This window comes from Mobula hypostoma, chromosome 4, assembly GCF_963921235.1.
Source record: "Mobula hypostoma chromosome 4, sMobHyp1.1, whole genome shotgun sequence".
Taxonomy (NCBI): Eukaryota; Metazoa; Chordata; class Chondrichthyes; order Myliobatiformes; family Myliobatidae; genus Mobula; species Mobula hypostoma.
The window spans coordinates 92,837,673-92,862,332 of record NC_086100.1 but is presented as its reverse complement, the minus strand read 5'-3'; the positions used below and the strand labels follow the sequence as shown (position 1 = coordinate 92,862,332).

At 43.2% G+C, this 24,660-nt stretch overlaps 1 protein-coding gene across 4 annotated transcripts in view; it reads left to right on the top strand.

Annotated features, from left to right (window-relative positions):
• Nucleotides 1-24,660, top strand: part of LOC134345461 (solute carrier organic anion transporter family member 2A1-like) — a 321,454-nt gene that overhangs the window by 272,480 nt on the left and 24,314 nt on the right. For 3 of the 4 annotated variants that reach the window (XR_010017703.1, XM_063046160.1, XM_063046159.1), the window contains one exon: nt 17,182-17,305. Coding sequence is in view for 2 of the 4 variants with exons in the window: in XM_063046160.1 (XP_062902230.1) it covers nt 17,182-17,305 (124 nt within the window). In the remaining 2 variants the exon portion in view is untranslated. Of the gene's footprint in view, nt 1-17,181; nt 17,309-24,660 lie in introns of those variants that run through there. The other variant, XR_010017702.1, reaches the window with a different exon arrangement.

Below are 24,660 nucleotides of genomic sequence, written 5' to 3'. Positions count from 1 at the left end.
CACCAATGATGTAGGTAGACAAGGTGATGAGGTCCTGAAGAGACATTTTAGGGATCTAAGTGGAAAGCTGAAAAACAAGTCCTCCATTCTGGATTGCTGCCCATGCCATGTGCCATTGAAGGTAAGAACAGGATGATTTGGCAGGTGAGTGCATGGCTGAGCAATTGGTGCCGGGGGCAAGGCTCAGACTTATGGATCATTGGGATCTCTTCTGCAGTAGGTACGGCCTGTACAAAGCGACAGGTTATACCTGAATCTGAGGGGACCAATATTCTTGTGAGCAGGGTTGCCAGAGTTGTTTGGGAGGGTTTCAACTAATTTGGCAGGAGGATGGAAATCATAGTTACAAACAGAGGCAATGTGTACTGTGACTCCTAGCAAGAAGAGGCTGCCGATAATCAACAGGATGAGTTGCAATCTAAGATGCAGACGAAATCGAAAATGATGAATACCGGACTAAAATGCACGCAGTATACAGTATAAGCTAGATGAAGTTGTAGCTCATTTACAGATTGGCATGTATAACTTTGTGAGCATCACTAAATCATGGCTGAAAGAAGATTATACTTGGGAGCTTAGTGTCCAAGGATACACGTTGTATCAAAGAAACGGGCAGGTAGGCAGAATGGGAGGCGTGGCTCTGTTGGTAAAAAAAAAATGAAATCAAATCATTAGAATGAGGTGATATAGGGTTGGATGGTGTTGAATCATCTGAATAGAGCTAAGGAACCGCAAGACTCTGATGATGAGGTTATATGCAGAACCCCAAACAATAGTAAGAGTGTGGTCTACAAATTACTATGGGAAATAGGAAATGCATGCCAAAGGCCAATGTTACAATAGTCATGGGGGTATTCAACATGCAGGTAGATTGGGAAAAGCAGGTTAGTCTTGGATCAAAAGTAAGGGAGTTTCTAGAATGCCTACGAGGTGGCTTTTTAGAGCCCACGAGGGGATGAGCTATTCTAGATTGGGTGTTGTGCAATGAACAGGAAGTGATTAGAGAGCTTAAACTAAAAGAAGCAAAGGGGCAAGTGATCACAATATGATAGAACATTATAAAATTTGAGAAGGAGAAACTACAAGTCAGATATATCAGTATTACAGTGGAATTATAGAGGCATGAAAGAGGAGTTGGCCAAAATTGACTGGAAAAGAGCAGTGGCAGGGATGATGGGAGAGCACCAATAGCTGGAATTTCTGGAAGGCACATGATACATATATATCTCAAAGAGGAAGAAGTAAAGGCAAGATGGCACAACCGTGGCTAACAAACGAAGTCAAACCCAACATAAAAGCCAAAGAGCGGACGTATAATAGAGCAAAAATTAGTGGGAATTTAGAGATTGGGAAGCTTTCAAATGCCAACAGAAGGCAACTAAAAAGTCATTAAAAAGGAAAAGATGGACTATGGAAGTAAGCTATTTCTTCAGATACATGAAGTGTAAAAGAGAAGTGAGAGTGGATATCGGACTGCTGGAAAACAATGTTGGAGAGGTAGTAATGGGGGACAGGGAAATGGCAGGCAAACTGAATAAGTATTTTGCATCAGTCTTTACTGTGGAAGACACTAACAGTATGGTGGAAGTTCCAGGTGTCAGGGGTCATGAAATGTGCAGTTACAATTGCTAGAGAGAAAGTTCTTGGGAAACTGAAAGGTCTTAAGTCAGCTGTACCAGATGGTGTCTACTCCAGTGTTCGAAATGAGGTAGGTAAAGGGGGGCATTAGTAATGATCTTTCAAGAATCACTAGGTTATGGAATGGTTCCAGAAGACTGGAAAATTGCAAATGTCACTCCAGTCTTCAAGAAGGGAAAGAGGCAGAAGAAAGGAGCCCATGATATTACAGGAAAGATACCAGCATGTGTAAAGCAATGACTGATTGGCAAGAAGGAAAAAGTGGGAATAAAAGGTACTTTTTTTGGTTGGCTGCCGGTGATTAGTGGCGTTCCACAGGGTCTATGCTGGAACCGATTCTTTTTACGTTATATGTCAATGATTTGTATGATGGAATTGATGGTTTTGTTGCAAAGTTTGTGGATGATATGAAGATAGGTGGAGTTGCAGGTAGTTTTGAGAATGTATAGAGGCTACAGATGGACTTAGACCGATTAGGAGAATGGGCAAAGAGGTAGCAGATGGAATACAGTGAAAGGAAGTGTATAGTCATGGAATTTGGTAGAAGAAATGAAAGGGTTGACTATTTTCCAAATTGAGAGAAAATTCAAAAAACCTGAGGTTGAAAGGGAGTTAGGAGCCCTTGTGCATTATTCCCTAAAGGTTAATTTGCAGAAACAGTGGTAAGGAAGGCAAGTGCAATGTTAGCATTCTTTTCAAGAAAATATAAAAGCAAGGATGTAATGTTGAGGCTTTTTAAAACACTGTTGAGGCCTCACTTGGAATATTGTGTGCAGTATTGGGCCCTTTATCTTAGAAAGGATGTGCTGACATTGAAGAGGGTTCATAGGAAGTTCACAAAAATGTGTCCAGAATTGAAAGGCTTGTCATATGAAGAGCGTTTGGTGGCTCTGGGCCTGTATTCACTAGAATTTAGAAGAATGAGGGGTGACCTAATTGAAACCTATCAAATGTTGAAAGGTCTCAACAGAGTGGTTTGGACAGGATGTTTCCACTAGTACCAGAGAACACAGCCTCAGAATAGAGGGGCATACTTTTAGAATGGAGATGAGGAGGAATTTCTTTAGCCAGAAAGTGGTGAATCTGTGGAATTCATTGTTACAGGCAGCTCTGGAGGCCAAGTCTTTACGTATATCTAAGGCAGAGTTTGATAGAATCTTAGTTGTTCAGAGAAGGTAGGAGACTGGGGCTGTGAGGGAAAATGGATCAGCCATGGTAAAATGTTGCAGAAGGCACAATAGGCCAAATGGCCTATATCTGATCCTATATCTTATGGTCTTATTCTATATACTGTGTGCATCTAAATATAATACCTTCAGACGTGTATTCGCCTTTTTTGATTTTGTCTACCTTTTACATTGTAATTCATCCTGTTAACTGCAGTTTTGCCCTATCAACAGCATCTCCTCACTAGACATTGCCTCTGTTTGTAAACCAGCTACCTCATCTTCATCAGTATCTCTCTGGTTCCCATCCCTTGCCAAACTAATTTAAATCTTCACATCAACTCCAGCAAACCTGCTTGCAAGGATATTGGTCCCCCTTGGTTTCAGGTGTAACCCATCCTTTTTATACAGGTCGTACCCTCCCGAGAAGCGATCCCAATGATCCATAAATCTGAACCCCTGACACCTACACCAGTTGCTCAGCCATCCATTCACCTGTTCTTACCCTCACTGGTGTGCAGCATGGGCAGCAAACCAGACATTGCTACCTTGGAGGTCCTGTTTTTCAACTTTCTACCTAGCTCCCTATAATGTCTCTTCAGGACCTCCTCACCTTGTCTACCTATGTCATTGGTGCCAATATGTACCAAGACTTCTGGCTGCTCACCCTCATCCTTGAGAATACCATGGACTTGATCCAAGACATCCCTGACCCTGGTACCGGGGAGGCAACAAACCATCAGGATGTCTTTATTGTGCTCACAGAATCTCATCTCTATTCCTCTAATCAAGGAATCTTCTATTACCACTGCAGTCCTCTTCTCTCTGTTCTTCTGAGACACAGCACCAGACTCAGTGCCAGAGACCCGGTCACTGTGGCTCTCCCTGTGGTAGGTGTATCCCCCTCAACTGTACCCAAAGTGGTACACTTATTATTGAAGGAAACAGCCACAGGGGTACTCTGCACTGGCTGTGCATTTCCGTCCTTTCTCTTGACAGAGACCCAGTTACATGGGTCCTGCAACCTAGCAGTGCCTACCTCCCTTTCCTATCTATCACCTCGGTCTCCTATATGAGCTGAAGGTTATCGAGCTGCAGCTCCAGTTCCGTAACACATTCTCTGAGGAGCTGCAACTCGGTGCACCTGGTGCAGATGTGGTTATCCGGGAGACTAGAGGTCTCCCAGAATTCACACATCTCACACACAATACAAAACACTGCCCCTGGAGCTATCTCATTGCACAACTATGTCCTAACAGACGAATAATAAATAAATAACAACAAAAAGAGAAACTTAACAAATACTTTACCTCACCCAAGCTGGATCTCGCCTAAGCCTGATGAGCAAAAGCTGCTCTAAAAACTGGCACACTGCTTGCACCTACAACATTTATATTCACTCTTTCTCATGAATTCCACTCGGTGGTCGGTCACAATCCATCTCTGAGAAAATTCCACAAATTTCTGCCTTTTTAATCTTGATTGTGGACTGATTGAAAAAGTCACTCTTTTCAGGTACTCCCACAATTCTACTCAATAGGTTTCAATAGGTACATTTAATGTCAGGGAAATGTATACAATATACATCCTGAAATTCTTCTTCTCCAAACATCCACAAAAACAGAGGAGTGTCCCAAAGAATGAATGACAGTTAAATGTTAAAACCCCTAAGCTCCTCCCATGCACAAGCAGCAGCAAGGCAATGACCTCCCCCTCCCCCACCAAGCACTCAAACATGCAGGAAAGCATCAATAAGGACACAGAAGCACTCACAACACGCTGGAGGAACTCAGCAGATCGGGTAGCATCCGTGGAAACGATCAGTCAATGTTTCGGGCTGGAACCCTTCGTCAGGACTGAAGAGGGAAGGGGCAGAGGCCCTATAAAAAAGGTGGGGGGAGGGTGGGAAGGAGAAGGCTGGAGCGTTCCAGGTGAAAAACCAGTAAGGGGAAAGATAAAGGGGTGGGGGAGGGCAGGCAGGGAGGGGATAGGCAGGAAAGGTGAAGAAGGAATAGGGGAAAGCACAATGGGTAGTAGAAGGAGGCGGAACCATGAGGGAGGCGATAGGCAGCTGGGGGAGGGGGCAGAGTGAAACTGGGATAGGGGAAGGGAGGGGGAGGGAATTACCAGAAGTTGGAGAATTCGATGTTCATACCAAGGGGCTGGAGACTATCTAGACTGTATTTGAGGTGCTGCTCCTGCAACCTGAGTTTAGCCTCATCATGGCAGTAGAGGAGGCCATGTATGGACATATCCGAATGGGAGTGTGAAGCAGAGTTGAAGTGGGTGGCAACCGGGAGATCCTGTCTGTTGTGGCGGACGGAGCCACACACAGACTTGCCGTACCACAAAGACTACTCAGCCACCCGGTATTTGACATACCACAGGCTCTCTCTCTCCCCCTAATAAGGGAAAAAGAGGTGTCCCCATTTCACAGCAAGAGGGGAGACATAACAAAACAACTTGCTGATTTATGGTGTTAAAAGTCTGTTGTGTCATTTTTTCTGAGCTCTGTGCCTCTGGGCACACAGCCAACAGCAAGCCCACTGCTTCCGATCTTCCATGTTCTCCCATGACACATTAGTCGTCGGCGGTGGTGGTGGTACCAGCCATGAATCAGCCCGCCTCCAGTGCCACAGAAATATAGTACCCTGAAGGTGCGCTAGCCTTCCAGGCTGTGTCCTTGGAATATCGAAAAGCGGCCAGTTGTGAGGGCCTGAGAGCGAGTCCTGTTCCTGCAAAGAACCGAAGTTAGAGTGTAACTCCACGTCAGGGTCTTCAAACAAACCTTGAAAGAGAAAAAAGGAGATATTAAAGATGGAAATAGAGCTATTTCTGAAGGTGCAAGCTGAGGAGTCACCATTTAGGGCCATCATCACTCAGCTCCATTTCTTCCTCAAATCCCAGCAACATACTTGTAAATTTTCTCTATATTCTTTCAATCTTATTGATATCTTTCTTTTTTTTAAGATTAGATTATGAGGGCACGCAGTCCTCTTTTATTGTCATTTAGTAATGCATGCATTAAGAAATGATACAATATTCCTCTGGTGTGATATCACAAAACACAGGACAGACCAAGACTGAAAAAACTAACAAAACCACATAATTATAACATATAGTTACAACAGTGCAACAATACTATAACTTGATGAAGAACAGTCCATGGTACAGTAATAGAGTTCAAAGTTTCTTGAAAGTCCCACATCTCGCACAGACAGGAGAAGGAAGAAAACCCTCCCTGCCATGCCCAACCACAGTCCGACTCTGAGTCGTCCGAAAACCTCGAGCCTCCGATCAGCCCTCCGACACCAAGTACTGAGCACCATCTCTATCTGAACGATTTGACCTCAGTCTCGGTCACCAGCACCAAGCAAAGCCGGGGATTTTGAGGCCTTCCCTCTGGAAGATTCTCGATCGCACAGTAACAACAGCAGCGAACTGGCATTTCAGAAATTTCTCCAGATGTTCCTCTGTGCTTTCACGTCTGTCTCTATCAAATCAGAATTGTCCACGGCCCCTATTTAACGGATACGATATTATTTTCACCGGAGAGCTGTGCGCGCACTGCGCACTGCTATCGCCTCCTCCCGCAGATAGGTAAGTAGGTAGCCAGAATTGCACATAAAACTTAGTCTCACCAACTTCAATATAACACCCCACCTGATTTCAATACTTTGATTTATGAAGCAAATGTGCCAAAAGCTGTCTTTGCAGATGGATTTGTATTCACAGATTCCTCTGTTCTCATGAACTTCTCAGTGCCCTACTATTGACTGTGTAAGTCCAACCGTGGTTTGTTCTTCCAAAATGCAACACCTCACACTTGTCTGTATTAAGTTCCATCTGCCATTTTTCAGCACAATTTTCCAACTTGTCCAGATCAGGCAGCAAGCTTTGAAAGCCTTCTTCGATATCCAGTATGCCCCCAATCTTGGTGTTATCCACAAATTTGCTGATGCACTTTACCATATTATCATCTAGGTCATTTTTATGGATAATAAACAACAGACCCAGCACTGATCTCTGTGGAACACCACTAGTAATAGGCCTCCAGTCAGCAAGGCAACAGTCTCCCACCAGTCTCTGGTATCTCCCCAGGTAACATCCTCGAAAATATAGATATATATCCAATTGGTTAAACATAATTTACCACACACAAAGCCATGTTGACTATCCCCAATAATGACCTATTTATCCCAATACTTATATATCTGCTCCCTTAGTGTACCCTCTGACAATTTAGTCAATACTGACACCAGTCTCACCGGCCTATATTTTCCCTGCTTATTCCTAGAGCCTTCCTTAAACAACAGAATAACATTAGCTATCCTCGGACACCTCAGCTGTGGCTAAGGACTTTTTAAATACCTCTGCAAGGTCTCTGAAATTTCTGCACTAGCCTCCCACAAGGCCCAAGGGAACACCTTGTCTGGCCCTGGGGATTTACTGTATCTATCTTCATTTGCCTCAAAATAGCAAACACCTCCTTTTCCGTAATCTGTATATGGTCTATGTCCTCGTTGCTGCTTTGCCTCACTTCTATTGGCTCTATGTCCATCTCCCAAGTAAATGCAAAGCTTCTATGTGGCTGTCAGAATAAAAGGAAAAGATAACAGTTATAGGGAACCTTGGTTTTAAGAGGTATTGAGGCCCTGGTTAAGAAAAAAATGAGGTGCATATCAGGTGTAGGCAGGTAGGAACAAATAAAGTGCTTATGGAGTGTAAGAAATGCAAGTGAACACTTAAGAAAGAAATCAGGAGGGCCAAAAGAAGGCATGAAGTGAATCTGTCCTCACAAACAAGTGAAGGAGAATCCTAAGAGATTGCACAGATATGTTAAGAGCAAAAAGATTTCAGGGGACAAAATTGGTCCTTTGGAAGATCTGAATGGTAATCCATGTGTGGAGCTAAAAGTGATGGTGGAGATCTTAAATATTTTGCATCTGCATTTATTCAGGAGACAGACAACAGAGTGAGGCAAAGGGGCATCAACTTCATGGACCCTGTACAGATTACAGAGGAGGCGGAGTTTGCTGTCCTGAGGCAAATTAGGGTTGTATAAATCCTTAGAGCCCTTCAAAATAACATTTTGAGTAACACTTCAAGGTGATCACTCGGATCCTACGGAGGCAAGTGCAGAAATTGCCGGGGTCCTAGCAAAGATATTTAAATCACCCTCAGTGACAGGAGAGGTATCAGAGGATTGGAGGACAGTTAATGTTGTTCCACTGTTTAAAAAGGCTCTAAACATAAACCAGGAAAGTATAGGCTGGTGAGTCTGACATCAGTTGTGGGAAAGTTATTGGAAACTATTTCAAGGGACTGGGTATATAGGTATTTGGATAGACGGACTGATTAAGGATAGTGAGCATGGCTACATGCTTGGTAGATCATATCTAACCAATCTTACAGAGTTTTTCAAGGAGGTTATCAAGAAAGTGGATGAAGGCAGAGCAGTGGATGTTGTCTGTGTGGATTTTAGGAAGGCATCGGACAAGATCCCGCATGGGAGGTTGGCTGAGAAGGTTCAGTCACTTGACATTCAAGATGAGGTAGTAAATTGGATTAGACATTGGCTTTATGGGAGAAGCCAGGGAGTGGTAGTAATTGGTTGCCTCTCTGACTAGAGCCCTGAACTAGTGGAGTCTCGCAGGGATTGGTGCTGGATCTGTTGTTATTTATCATCTACGTCAACAATTTGTGGTTTACTGGATCGGCAAATTTGCGGATGACACCAAGATTGGGGATGTAGCGAGGAAGGCTGTCGTGGCTTGCAGAGGGATCTGAATCAGCTGAAAAAATGGCATATGGAATTAAATGCAGACAAATGTGAGGTGTTGCACTTTGGTAGGATCAACCAGGGTTAGGTCTTATATAGTGCACTGTAGGGCACTGAGGAGTGTGGTAGAACAACAGGATCTGGGAATAGAGGTCCATAATTCACTGAAAGTAGTGTCTGAGGTAGGTAGGTTCATAAAGACATCTTTTGGCACATTGGCCATCGTAAATCAAAATATTGAGTATAGGAGATGGGATGTTGAAGTTGTACAAGACATTGTTGAATCCTAATTTGGAGTATTGTGTGCAGTTTTGCTCACCTACCAACCAGAAAGATGTAAATGAGGTTGAAAGAGTACAGAGAAAATTTACAAGGATCTTGCTGGGTCTGGAGGACCTGAGTTATAAGGAAAGATTGAAGAGGTTAGAACTTTATTCCTCGGAATGTAGAAGATTGAGAGGGTATTTGACAGAGTATTGCAAAATTATGAGGGGTATAGCTATGATAAATGCTGCAGTCTTTTTCCACTGAGGTTGATTGAGACTACAACTAGAGGTCATGGGTTAATGGTGAAAAGTTTAAGGGGAACATGAGGGGAAACTTCTTCACTCAGAGGGTTGTGAGAGTGTGGAACCAGCTGCCAATGCATGTGGTGCATGTGAGCTCAATTTCAACTTTTAAGAGAAGTTTGGATAGGTTCCTGGATGGCAGGGGTATGGAGGGCTATTGTCGATTGGAGTAGATAATGTAAATGGCTTGGCATGGACTAGATGGCCTGAAGGGTTCAATTCTGTGCTGTACATTTCTATGTCTCTGAGTCTATGAATCAATTTTGTCCTTTGCTATCCTTTTGCTCTTAACATATCTATAGGAGCCCTTGGCATTCTTTTTCACTCTGCCTGCCAGAGCAACCTCATGCCTTCTTTTAGCCCTCCTGATTTCCCTCAAGTGTTCTCTTTCTTATCTTCAAGTGGCTCATTTGGTCCTTGTTACCTATACCTGATATGCATCTTCCCTTTCTTCTTATCAGGCCCTCAATATCTCTGAAAAGTGTTAGACTTGTCTTTTATTCGAACAGGAAAGTACAAACACTGTACTCTGAAGATTTCGCTTTTGAAGGCTTACCATGGAACTTACCATTGACAGAAAGCAACTTATCCCAGTCCACACTTTTTAGATGCTTTCTATTATTTGGAATCTAAACCTGGGGACCAGTTCTATCCTTCTCAATAATTATAGAACATAGAACATAGAATAGTACAGCACATTACAGGCCCTTTGGCCCACAATGTTGTGCCGACCCTCAAAACTTGCCTCCCATATAACCCCCCACCTTAAATTCCTCCATATACCTGTCTAGTAGTCTCTTAAACTTCACGAGTGTATCTGCCTCCACCACTGACTCAGACAGTGCATTCCATGCACCAACCACTCTCTGAATAAAAAACCTTCCTCTAATATCCCCCTTGAACTTCCCGCCCCTTAACTTAAAGCACTGAACCATGTTGCCCTGGGGAAGAGGCGCTGGCTATGCACTCTCTGTCTATTCCTCTTATTATCTTGTACACCTCTATCATGACTCCTCTTATCATCCTTCTCTCCAAAGAGTAAAGCCCTAGCTCTCTTACCCTCTGATCATAATGCATACTCTCTAAACCAGGCAGCATCCTGGTAAATCTCCTCTGTAACCTGTCCAATGCTTCCCAATCCTTCCTATAGTGAGGCAGCCAGAACTGGACACAGTATTCCAAGTGTGGCCTAACCAGAGTTTTATAGAGCTGCATCATTACATCATGACTCTTAAACTCTATCCCTCAACTTATGAAAGCTAACACCCCATAAGTTTTTTTAACTACCCTCTCTACCTGTGAGACAACTTTCAGGGATCTGTGGACATGTACCCCGAGATCCCTCTGCTCCTCCACACTACCAAGTATCCTGCCATTTACTTTGTACTCTGCCTTGGCGTTTGTCCTTCCAAAGTGTACCACCTCACACTTCTCTGGGTTGAACTCCATCTGCTACTTCTCAGCCCACTTCTGCATCCTATCAATGTCTCTGCAATCTTTGACAATCTTCTACACTATCTACAACACCACCAACCTTTGTGTCATCTGCAAACTTGCCAACCCACACTTCGACCCCCACATCCAGGTCGTTAATAAAAATCACGAAAAGTAGAGGTCCCAGAACAGATCCTTGTGGGACACCACCAGTCACAATCCACCAATCTGAATGTACTCCCTCCACCACGACCCTCTGCCTTCGGCTGGCAAGCCAATTCTGAATCCACCTGGCCAAACTTCCCTGGATCCCATGCCTTCTGACTTTCTGAATAAGCCTACCATGTGGAACCTTGTCAAATGCCTTACTAAAATCCATATAGATCACATCCACTGCACTACCCTCATCTATATGCCTGGTCACCTCCTCAAAGAACTCTCTCAGGTTTGTTAGACACGATCTGCCCTTCACAAAGCCATGTTGACTGTCCCTGACCAGACCATGATTCTCTAAATGCCCATCTCTAAGAATCTTTTCCAACAGCTTACCCATCTCAGACGTAAGGCTCACTGGTCCATAATTACACAGACTATCCCTATTACCTTTTTTGAATAAGGGGACAACATTCGCCTCCTTCCAATCCTCCGGTGCCATTCCCGTGGACAACGAGTTCATAAAGATCCTAGCCAGAGGCTCAGCAATCTCCTCCCTTGCCTCGTGGAGCAGCCTGGGGAATATTCCGTCAGGCCCCGGGGACTTACCCATCCTAATGTATCTTAACAACTCCAACACCTCCTCTCCCTTAATATCAACATGCTCCAGAACATCAACCTCACTCATATTGTACTCACCGTCATCAAGTTCCCTCTCATTGGTGAATACCGAAGAGAAGTATTCATTGAGGACCTCGCTCACTTCTACCGCCTCCAGGCACATCTGCCCACTTTATCTCTAATCGGTCCTACCTTCACTCCTGTCATCCTTTTTTTCTTCACATAATTGAAGAATGCCTTGGGGTTTTCCTTTACTCTACTCGCCAAGGCCTTCTCATGCCCCCTTCTTGCTCTTCTCAGCCCCTTATTAAGCTCCTTTCTTGCTTCCCTATATTCCTCAATAGACCCACATGATCCTTGCTTTCTGAACCTCATGTATGCTGCCTTCTTCCACCTGACTAGATTTTCCAACTCACTTGTCACCCATGGTTCCTTCAATCTACCATTCTTTATCCTCCTCACCGGGACAAATTTATCCCTAACATCCTGCAAGAGATCTCTAAACATTGACCACATGTCCATAGTACATTTCCCTGCAAAAACATCATCCCAATTCATACAACACACATAAAAGTTGCTGGTGAACGCAGCAGGCCAGGCAGCATCTCTAGGAAGAGGTGCAGTCGACGTTTCAGGCCGAGACCCTTCGTCAGGACTAACTGAAGGAAGAGTGAGTAAGGGATTTGAAAGTTGGAGGGGGAGGGGGAGATCCAAAATGATAGGAGAAGACAGGAGGGGGAGGGATAGAGCCAAGAGCTGGACAGGTGATAGGCAAAAGGGATACGAGAGGATCATGGGACAGGAGGTCTGGGGAGAAAGACAAGGTGGGGGGGACCCAGAGGATGGGCAAGGGGTATATTCAGAGGGACAGAGGGAGAAAAAGGAGAGTGAGAGAAAGAATGTGTGCATAAAAATAAGTAACAGATGGGGTACGAGGGGGAGGTGGGGCATTAGCAGAAGTTAGAGAAGTCGATGTTCATGCCGTCAGGTTGGAGGCTACCCAGACGGAATATAAGGTGTTGTTCCTCCAACGTGAGTGTGGCTTCATCTTCATTCCTGTTGTCCCAATTCATACCTGCAAGTTCTAGCCTTATAGCCTCATAATTTGCCCTTCTCCAATTAAAATTTTTCCTGTCCTCTCTAGTTATCTTACAACTAATGGAAATATGATCACTACATCCCCTACATACACTTCTGTCACCTGCCCTGTGTCATTCCCTAATAGGAGATCCACTATCTTTTAGTTAGGACATCTATATATTGATTAAGGAAGCTGGCCTGAACATATTTGACAAACTCGATCCCATCCAGTCCTTCAACAATATGCAAGTCCCAGTTAATATCTGGAAATCTGTGATTGCCTGCTATTACAACCTTATTATATTGAAAGACAGAAACAGGTGAATTGATTATGGGGAGCAAGGACATGGCAGACCAATTGAATAATTACTTTGGTTCTGTCTTCACTAAGGAGGACATAAATAATCTTCCAGAAATAGTAAGGGACAGAGGGTCCAGTGAGATGGAGGAACTGAGTGAAATACATGTTATTAGGGAAGTGGTGTTAGGTAAATTGAAGGGATTGAAGGCAGATAAATCCCCAGGGCCAGATGGTCTGCATCCTAGAGTGCTTAAAGAAGTAGCCCAAGAAATAGTGGATGCATTAGTGATAATTTTTCAAAACTCGTTAGATTCTGGACTAGTTCCTGAGGATTGGAGGGTGGCTAATGTAACTCCACTTTTTAAAAAAGGAGGGAGAGAGAAACCGGGGAATTATAGGCCGGTTAGCCTAACGTCGGTGGTGGGGAAACTGCTGGAGTCAGTTATCAAGGATGTGATAACAGCACATTTGGAAAGCGGTGAAATGATCGGACAAAGTCAGCATGGATTTGTGAAAGGAAAATCATGTCTGATGAATCTCATAGAATTTTTTGAGGATGTAACTAGTAGAGTGGATAGGGGAGAACCAGTGGATGTGGTATATTCGGATTTTCAAAAGGCTTTTGACAAGGTCCCACACAGGAGATTAGTGTGCAAACTTAAAGCACACGGTATTGGGGGTAAGGTATTGGTGTGGGTGGAGAATTGGTTAGCAGACAGGAAGCAAAGAGTGGAAATAAACGGGACCTTTTCAGAATGGCAGGCGGTGACTAGGGGGGTACCGCAAGGCTCAGTGCTGGGACCCCAGTTGTTTACAATATATATTAATGACTTGGATGAGGGAATTAAATGCAGCATCTCCAAGTTTGCGGATGACACGAAGCTGGGTGGCAGTGTTAGCAGTGAGGAGGATGCTAAGAGGATGCAGGGTGACTTGGATAGGTTGGGTGAGTGGGCAAACTCATGGCAGATGCAATTTAATGTGGATAAATGTGAAGTTATCCATTTTGGTGGCAAAAATAGGAAAACAGATTATTATCTGAATGGTGGCCGATTAGGAAAAGGGGAGGTGCAACGAGACCTGGGTGTCATTATACACCAGTCATTGAAAGTGGGCATGCAGGTACTGCAGGCGGTGAAAAAGGCAAACGGTATGCTGGCATTTATAGCGAGAGGATTCGAGTACAGGAGCAGGGAGGTACTACTGCAGTTGTACAAGGCCTTGGTGAGACCACACCTGGAGTATTGTGTGCAGTTTTGGTCCCCTAATCTGAGGAAAGACATCTTTGCCATAGAGGGAGCACAAAGAAGGTTCACCAGATTGATTCCTGGGATGGCAGGACTTTCATATGAAGAAAGACTGGATGAACTGGGCTTGTACTCGTTGGAATTTAGAAGATTGAGGGGGGATCTGATTGAAACGTATAAGATCCTAAAGGGATTGGACAGGCTAGATGCAGGAAGATTGTTCCCGATGTTGGGGAAGTCCAGAACGAGGGGTCACAGTTTGAGGATAGAGGGGAAGCCTTTTAGGACCGAGATTAGGAAAAACTTCTTCACACAGAGAGTGGTGAATCTGTGGAATTCTCTGCCACAGCAAACTGTTGAGGCCAGTTCATTGGCTATGTTTAAGAGGGAGTTAGATATGGCCCTTGTGGCTACAGGGGTCAGGGGGTATGGAGGGAAGGCTGGGTTCTGAGTTGGATGATCAGCCATGATCATAATAAATGGCGGTGCAGGCTCGAAGGGCCGAATGGCCTACTCCACCTATTTTCTATGTTTCTATGTTTCTATATTGCAAATGTCTGCTAAGTCTTTTTTTACTTGCAACTGTTTGCTCTCATCTTATTTGCAAATGCCTACTATCTCTATTTTTCTTGCAACTGTCCTACTTCTGACCTCACTACCACTTGGCACCAAGTAACCTAAAGATCATTAGCTTTGAGGTCCTGCTTCTTACTTTTTCACCGATCTTCCTATACTCATTCTGAGGATACCCTCCTTGTTCTACCTATGCTCCTTTGTTTCCCTTTTGTCCTGAGGAACCATGATTTCCTGAGGAAAAATATTAATAAAAATTCCCAATCATCTCCTCTGGCTCAAGACATAGGCAGCCTTGCTGATCTCCAAGAGGAACCTAATCTCTCTGTCTCTACACTTATACTCTTAATATTGCCATAATATAATATATAATATTGCTTGGGATTTTTCTCATACTTGTCTGCCAGATCCATCTCTTACCCTCTCTTTGCCCATCTCATTTCCTTCTTAAGTAGACTGGTCTGTAGTTGGAGATCTGTCTTGGTCTTGTGAATGGGTGGTTAGTGGGAGAATTGGGAAGGTGTCTTGTTTTGTTGTTGTTGTTGCTGCTACATTTGTGGTCCTGTGAAACATTGAGGTCATGCTCTGTTGGCACTGGAATTTGTGTTGCCCTCATCATATCCTTGATTAATGTAAGCAACACATTTCACTGTATGAGAACTAAATCTGAATCTGAAGCTTAATGTTTCTGTAGTCATCAAATGATTTTCTCATCCCCACCTCCAAAATGTAATGTATGCTACCTTCTTTTTCAAAAACGGAGCATTAATTAATAAAAATTATGTAGCAATTGGGATCAGATTAATCAGACTTACTTAAATAACTTATTTAACAAGACTCCCATTAACATTTCTTGTAGCCCCTATACTCTCTCTGCTTCTCTTCTCCTGTACTATTCCCTAGTTTTGGCCTCTTGATTATCCTTGTTTCATCGCTCCATTACAGGAGATACAGTAGTTGCCTGGTCCATAAAATCTGAAAACAATCATAAGCTTTTTTTTTCCAGCTCTCTCCTTAATTCATTCCCTTTTAAGATACTCCTCAAACTAGCATTTTTTAACCAATCTTTGGTCCTGTGCCTTCGTATCATGTGGTTCATCTTCAGTCTCTCTCTTCCACATTCGGCTGTTCCCATCTGTTTCAAAAGGGCGACAACTGTACCAGTGCCCAAGAAGGGCAGAGTGAGCTACCTCAACGATTATCATTCAGTAGCACTCACACCTACTGTAAATGAGGTGCTTTGAGAGGTTGCTCATGGCCAGAATCTACTCTTGCCTGAGTAAGGACCTGGACCCTTTGCAATTTGCCAATCACCACAATAGGTCTACAGTAGATACAATCTCACTACTTGTCCACTTGGCCTTGGATCACCTGAACTGTAGCAATAGCTACATCAAGCTGCTGTTCATTGATTATATCTCAGCATTCAACACCATCATGCCCTCAGTACTAATCAACAAGCTCCAAATCCTAGCCTCTGTTCCTCCCGCTGCAACTGGATCACTGATTTCCTTATCGTGAGACCACAGTCAGAAATACCATTTCCTTCTCACTCACAATTAGTACTGGTACACCTCAAAGATACATGCTTAGCCTACTGCTCTACTCACTTGATACCCAAGACAGCATGGCTAAGCGTAGCTGAAACACCATCTGTAAATTTGCTGATGACGCAACAATTGTTGGCATTAGATGGTAACAATGAGGCATACAGGAGCAAGATATATCAGCTGGTTCAGTGGTGTCGCAACAACAACCTTGCACTCGATGTCATGAAGACCAAGGAGTTAATTGAGGACTTCAGGAGAGGGAAGTCACGGGAACATACACCAGTTCTCATCAAGGGAACAGCAGTGGAAAAAGTGAACAGTTTCAAGTTCCTGGAACTAAACATCTCTGAAGATCTATCCTGGGCCCAACATATTAATACGATTTCAAAGTAGGCATGGCAGTGGCTATGTTTCATGAGGAGTTTGTGCAGACTTACTATGTCACCAAACACTCTTGCACATTTCTGCAGATGTACTGTGGAGAGCATTTTAACTGGTTGCATCACCATCTGGTATGGAGGGGCTACTGCACCGGCTTGGAAAAAGCAGCTAAAAGTTGCAAACTAACTAGCCCCATTATAGGCACTAGCCCTTCAGCATCGAGGACATCTTCACAAGATGATGCCTCAAAAAGGTAGCATCCATCATTTAGGACTCCCATCACCCAGCACATGCCCTCTCTCATTGCTACCATCAAAGAGGAGGTACAGGAGCCAGAAGGCACATATTCAACATTTTAGGAACAGCTTCTTACCCTCCACCATCAGATTTCTGAATGGATGATGAACCAATGTACATTGCCTCACTATTTTGTTATTTTTTGCTTTCTTTTTGCATGATTTACTTAATTTAATTATTTAAAATTATTTCTTCTTGTAATTTGTAGTTTTTTATTATGTACTGTTATTGCAAAATGACAAATTTCATGGCATATGCCAGTGATATTAAACTTGATTCTGGTTCAGTATCAGATTTTGCTTGTTAACATGCTATTTTGCATATTAAAACATTTAAATACAATTTCTAGTATAAGCTGCAACCAACTGATGTTTCTAATCTGATTGCAGCATGGCTGCCAGCTCCGGCTTTGTATGGTGCAGTCATTGATTCAGCATGCATTAGATGGGGAGTAATGTGCAAAGGAAAACAAGGAGCCTGCAATTACTATGACAACAATCTTTTGCGAAACCGGTATGTTTCAATTTTGTCATTTTATCTACCTTTTAACTTAAAGATTTAAGTTCAGTCTAAACAGAAGGCATATCCAATGACTATTATGTATTTTGCCTATTATAATTTCAATGAAGGTATATTAAAACTTCAGTTATCCGAATGATTTCTCTTCACTGAAGGCAACACAGCTTTAAATTCACTGAAGGCAATACAGCTTTTATTCATATCCAAGCATCAAATTATTAGTTTCCAATTATTAACATTTTAAATCTTCAGAGGAGTGAACCATAGCTAGATAATTTTAAGTCTTGCCCAAAGCACCACAGTATTTTTCTTCACCTGCTTAATTCCCCTTGGCTGTTCAGTATAAACAGAACAGTACAGTACTAGACAGAGGTGCCGATCTTGATGCTATTTTATACCAGATATCCTTCTCTTATATGTTATCTATATCCCTCCATACACTGCATATTCATATGTCTATCTAAAAACCTGATAAACTCTATCAAACTGCTGTTTCCATTACTAACCCTGATAAATCATTCTAGGCACCACTCTCGTAAAACAAAACTTACCCCTCTCGTTGCCTTGAAACTTTCCCTGCTTACCTCAAAAGAATGCTCTCTGGTGCTTAACATTTCTACCTCGGTAAAACAATTTTGACTGTCTATCCTATCTATGCCTTTCATAGTTTTAAAATCTTTTGAGGTCTACCCATAACCTCTAATGCTCTGTAGATAAAAAAACGAGTTTGACTACTCTAGTTCATACCCTCTAATTCTGACATCCTAGTAAAACCTCTTGTGTATCTTTTCCACAGTCTTCAAATCACTCCTCTAGCCATGTAACCAGAATTGTACACAAAACTCCAAGAATAGTCTGACTAAAGTTTTATATATGTGTGACTTCCTTACTCCTGTCCTCAACACACCAAGCAATGAAGGCAAGCATGTTATATATCTTCTTTACCAGCTCATTCACTTCTGTCACCACTATCAATAAACTATGGATACTGTGCCTCACTGCTATTAAAGGGCCTACCAAAACACCACTGTTCAGCAACCTCCAAACAGAGTAACAGCTTTCCTCCCCTACCGTTTATCTTTTATGGGCAAGTCAGTTCCAAATCCATTTACTCTAGATACCATGCATCTTTATCTTCTGAATCACTTTACCATTTCAAATTATAGGACAGGCAGTTGATAGAGTAAAATTGCAATGTGTGGGGTGGGTTAAAATGTGTCCATTTTAATGCAAGACGTATCCAGAATAAGGGTAGTAAGCTTAGACATGAGGGTAATAAGTTCAGTGCTTGGGACTATGACATTGGACCTTTAGGCTGGAATGGCTGTTCGATGTTCTGATGTTAGAAGCTTCAAAAGGGACAGGGAAGGAGATAAAAAAAAGGTGTGGGAGTGGCATTGCTAATCAGGGATGGTATCACTGATGCAGAAAGGGAGGGATTGTCTACTGAGTCAGTGAGGGCGGAAGTCAGAAATAGAAGGAACAATCACTACAATGGGAACATTCTACAGACCAGAACAGCAACAGAGACACTGATGAACATACTATGTGACAGATATTAGAAAAGTGCAGAAATAACAGGGTTGTTGTAATGGGTAACGTCAACTTTCCTCATATTGATTGGCACTTCCTCAGTGCAAAAGGTTTAGATTGGGCAGAATTTGTTAAGTGTGTTCAGGAAGGATTCCTCATACAATATGTAGGGAGGCCAGGTAGAGGAGAGTCCATATTGGATCTGGTGCTAGCTAATGAACCAGCTCGAGTGTCAGATTTCTTGGAGGGAGAGCCTTACAGAGACAGCAACAGTGTCTGGAGAAGATGAACCTCAAAGTTGTATACTGCATACCTACTTTGATAATAAATGTACCACGCACCTTGTCCAACTTCTTGACCTTTACTATAGCCTTGGAGAGGGATAGGAGGGGGCCGGTATGGGCAAGTTATTTAATTGGAGGATGGGGAATTATGATGCGATTAGGCAGAAAATTGGAAAATCAATTGAGAATGGAAGTTCTCAGAAAAAGGTACAATGGAAATGTCGATATTGTTTAGGAAGCATTTGAATGGGGTTCTGGATGGGTTTGTTCTACTGAGGCAGTGTGAAGGAACCATGATTGACAACAGATGTGGAACATCTAGTCAAGAGAAAGAAAAAAGCTTAAAGTTTGGAAGCAAGGATCAGGAGCTCTAGAGTCTAGAGTGTTACAAGGTAGACTAGAAGGAGCTGAAGAATAGACCTGGGAGAACCAGGAGACAAGAGGAGGCCTTGGTATGTAGGATTAAGGAAAACCCCAAGTCGTTCTATACGAATGTGAAGAACAGGAGGATGGCAAGAGTGAGTGTGGAACTGATCAAGGCTCGTAGAGAAAATATGCCTAGAGTTTAAAGAGGAAGAGGAGGTTATTAATGAATACTTTGCTTCAGTATTCACCAGTGAGAGGGATATTGATGTTTGTGAAGACAGCATAAAGCAGACAGATATGCCAGTTCATGATAATGTTTAAAAAGAGGATGTTTTGAAACTTTTGAACATTATAGGAGATAGGAAAAGACATGATGGGCTGAATAGCCTAATTCTGCTCCTACCTTATGGTCTATCTCTTATTAGAAAAGATAAATTCCCAGTGCCAGGTGGGATATACTCATGTCACTATAAAAAGCGAAGGATAAGATTGCTGCACCTTTGGCAATGATCTTTCAATTTCAAGTTTAGTTGTCATACGGTCAAAGCAGTGTTCCTTCGGGGCCAAGGGACAAAACACAGTAACAACAGTCATACACAGCGCACAGCACATGCATCACATACAATTACGACAGCAGTAAATATACAGTCACAAAACATTATATGTACAGCTCAAGCCCCTGAGTTTCATGGCCTGTTGACTGATGGTGCAATAGTCCCTATCACATGCTAGTGCAACTGCAGACAAGTGTAATCCAACTTGTCTTCCACTAAGCAAACACTGGAAACCAGTACCGACCTGGCCAGTACGTGAGCGGCCAGCCCCCAACCCAGCACCGACTCCAGCTCTCTCCCACACCAACTCCGGCATCTCTTTCCCTGGACAGCTGCAGCAGGTAACTATGCAGCATGAGGACATGGTTTGTTCAGCAAACCAAGTCTATACAGCTCCCTGCCGCTGGTCTCACCAATAAACCAGTGAACCAAACTTGCAGTGTTCTAAATTATCACCGAGGAGAGAGTATCAGATGATTGGGAGCGGTGGGGGGAATGTTATTTCTTTGTTCAAGCAAGGGCATAGGGATAAACCTGGTAATTATAGACCAATGAGCCTTATTTATATGGTGGGAAAATTACTGGAGAAGATTCTTAGAAACAGCATTTATGAGCATTTGGAGAAGCAAAGTCTGATTAGGGATAGTGAGCATGACTTTATGAGGAGGCAAGGCATTCCTCACAAGCCTGACTGAATTATTTCAGAAGGTAATAAACCACATTGATGAAAGTACAACAGTGGATGTGGTGTATATAGATTTTAGTAAGACATTTGATAAGTTCCCCATGGTAGGCTCATTTAGAAAGTCAGGAGGCAATGGATCCAGGAAGACGTGTCTGTATGGATTCAGAATCGGGTTACCCACAGAAGATGGTTCTGAATGGAGCACTTTCTGCCTTGAGGTTGGTGACCAGTGTTGTTATGTAGCGATTTATCTCCTGAAGGGAGAATATAGTGAGTTAAGAAGAAAGCTGAAAAGCAAGGGTAGTAATCTCTTATAGTAATCCATGTGCCAGTGAGGGCAAGAATAGGATAATTTGGTAGAAGAATGCATGACTGAGGAATTGGTGCAAGGGGTAGGGTTTCAGATCAATGGATCTTTGGAATCTCTTCTGCAGAAGGTATGAGCTGTACAAACAAAGATTAGTTGTAGATGGAATACAGTGTCAAGAAGTGTATGGTTAAGCATTTTGGTAGAAGAAATGAAATGGTTGACTTATTTTCTAAATGGAGAGAAAATACAAAAATCTAAGGCGCAAAGGGATTTGTGCAGGATTCCCTAAAAGTTAATTTGCAGGTTGCATCTGTGATGAGGAAGGCAAATGTGGTGTTAGCATTCATTTCAAGAGGACTAGAATGTAAAAGCAAGGATGTAATGTTGAGAATTTATAAAGCACTGGTGAGGCCTCAATTAGAGTATTGTGAGCAGGTTTAGGTCCCTTATCTTAGAAAGGATCTGCTGAAACTGGAGAGGGTTCAAAAGCAGTTCATGAAAATGGATTGAACAGCTTGTCATATGAAGAACGTTTGATGGCTCTGGGCCTGTATTCACTAGAACTCAGAAGAATAAAGGATGACCTAATTGAGACCTATTGAATGGTGAAAGGCCATGATTGATTGGATGTGGAGAGGATGTTTCATTTGGTGGGAGAGTCGAAGACCAGAGGACACAGCCTCAGAATAGAGGAGTGTCCTTTCAGAATAGAGATGAGGAGGAATTTCTTTAGTCAGAGAGTGGTGAATCTGTGGAGTTCTTTGCCACGGGCAGCTGTGGAGGCCAAGTCTTTGTGTATATTTAAGGCAGAAATTGATAGATTCTTGATTGGTCAGGCCACGAAAGGATATGGGGAGAAGGCAGAAAATTGGGGGGAGAGAAGAAAACTGGATCAGCCATGATGGAATGGCGGAGCAGACTCGATAGGCCAAACGGCCTAATTCTGCTCCTTTATCTTATGGCCTTATAGGATTCTACAGATATTTTAAGAGCAAAAGGATTGCAAGGGAGAAAATTGGTCCACTGAGATCAGAATGGTAATCCATGCATGGGCCAAAAGAGATGGGGGAGATCTTAAGTGGATTTTTTGCATCTGTATTTACGTGGGAGACTTGAAACAGAGTCTATAGAAGTGAGTGAAACCAGCAGCATAGTCATGGACCCTATACAGATTACAGAGTAGAAGTTGTTTGCTGTCTTGAGGAACATTAGGGTGGATAAATTCCTAGTGCCTGACAAATGTTCCCTCAGACCCCGTAGGAGGCAATTGCGGAAATTGCCGGGTTCATAGCAGAGATATTTAAATCATCCTTTGCGACAGGTGAGGTTCTGGAGAATTGCAGGATAACTAACGTCGCTCCGCTGTTTGAGAATAGCTCTTAAAAGAAACAGAGAATTATAGGTCGGTGAGCCTGACATCAGTAATGGTAAAGTTCATGTTATTCTAAAGGACCTGATATATAAGTATTTGTAATGGCATGGACTGATTAGGGATGGTCAGCAGAGCTTCATGTGTGCAAAGTTGTGTCCACCAATCTTTTAGAGTTTTTCAAACACAAGAAAATCTGCAGATGCTGGGATTCCAAAGCAACACATCAACATACAAAATGCTGGAGAAACTCAGCAGGTCAGGCAGCATCTATGGGAAAAAAGTAAGTCAGTGTTTTGGGCCAAGACCCTTCTTGAAGACTGGAGAGGAAGGAAAGAGTCAAAGTAAGAAGGGGAGGAAGAAGTACAAGGGGTCAGGTGGTGGGTGAAACCAGGAGAGGGGAAGGGCTGAAGTAAAGAGTTGGGAAGTTGATTGGTGAAAGAGATAAAGGACTGGAGGAGTGGGTATCTGGTGGGAGATGATAGAAGACCATAGAAGAAAAGGAAGGGAAGGGAAAGGAGCACCAGAAGGAGGTGATGGGCAGATAAGGAGATTAAGTGAGAGAAACAGCAATGGGGAATGCTGAAGAAGGGTGCGGATTACTGGAAGTTTGGGAAATCGATATTTATGCCTTCAGGCTGGAGGCTACTCAGATGGAATATAAGGTGTTGCTCCTCGAACCTGAGTGCGACCTCCATGGCAGTAGAGGAGGCCATGGACTGACAGGTTGGAATGGGAATGGGAAGTGGAATTGAAATGGATGGCTACTGGGAGATCTGGATTTTTCTGGTGGACAAAGTATAGGTGCTTGGCAAAGTAGTCTCCCAATTTACATTGGGCCTCACCATTGGGACACACCAGGAGCACCGGATACAGTAGATGACCCATACAGACTTGCAGTTGAAGTGTCCTGGAAGGTAGTGAACGAGGAGGTGTAGGGGTAGGTGTGGCACTTGTTCCGCTTGCAAAGATAAGTACAAGGAGGCAGAGCAGTGGGGAGGGATGAGTGGACAAGGGAGTCATGTAGGGAGTAATCCCTGTGGAAAGCAGAAAGTGGGGTAGAGGGAAAGATGTGCTTGGTGGTGGGATCCCATTGGAGATGGTGAAAGTTATGGAGAATTATGTGCTGGACAGAGACTGGTGGGGTGGTAGGTGAAGGAAAGAGGAACCCTAACCCTGGAGGGGTGGCGGGAAGATGGGGTGATGGCAGACATGCGTGAAATGGAAGAGAAGGGGTTGAGGGCAGCATTGAGGTGGAGGAAGGGAAGCCGCTTTAGAAACCATAGAAAAACTACAGCACAGAAACAGGCCTTTTGGCCCTTCTTGGCTGTGCCGAACCATTTTCTGCCCAGTCCCACTGACCATATCCCCCCATCACCTCCCATCCATGTATCTGTCCAATTTATTCTTAAATGTTAAAGAGAATCCGCATTTACCACCTCGTCTGGCAGCTCATTCCATACTCCCACCACTCTCTGTGTGAAGAAGCCCCCCCTAATGCTCCCTTTAAACTTTTCCCCCTTCACCCTTAACCCATGTCCTCTAGTTTTTTTCTCCCCTTGCCTCAGTGGAAAAAGCCTGCTTGCATTCACTCTATCTATACCCATCATAATTTTATATACCTCTATCAAATCTCCCCTCATTCTTCTACGCTCCAGAGAATAAAGTCCTAATCTATTCAACCTTTATTTGTAACTGGGTTTCTCAAGTCCCGGCAACATCCTTGTAAACCTTCTCTGCACTCTTTCAACCTTATTAATATCCTTCCTGTAATTTGGTGACCAAAACTGAACACAATACTCAAGATTCGGCCTCACCGATGCCTTATACAACCTCACCGATGCCTTATACAACCTCATCATAACATTCCAGCTCTTATACTCAATACTTTGATTAATAAAGGCCAATGTACCAAAAGCTCTCTTTACGACCCTATCTACCTGTGACGCCACTTTTAGGGAATTTTGTATCTGTATTCCCAGATCCCTCTGTTCTACTGCACTCCTCAGTGCCTTACCATTTACTCTGTATGTTCTACCTTGGTTTGTCCTTCCAAAGTGCAATACCTCACACTTGTCTGTATTAATCTCCATCTGCCATTTTTTCAGCCCATTTTTCTAGCCGGTCCAAATCCCTCTGCAAGCTTTGAAAACCTTCCTCACTGTCCACTATACCTCCAATCTTCATATCATCATTATCATCAAAATCATTGATGTAGATGACAAATAACAATGGACCCAGCACTGAT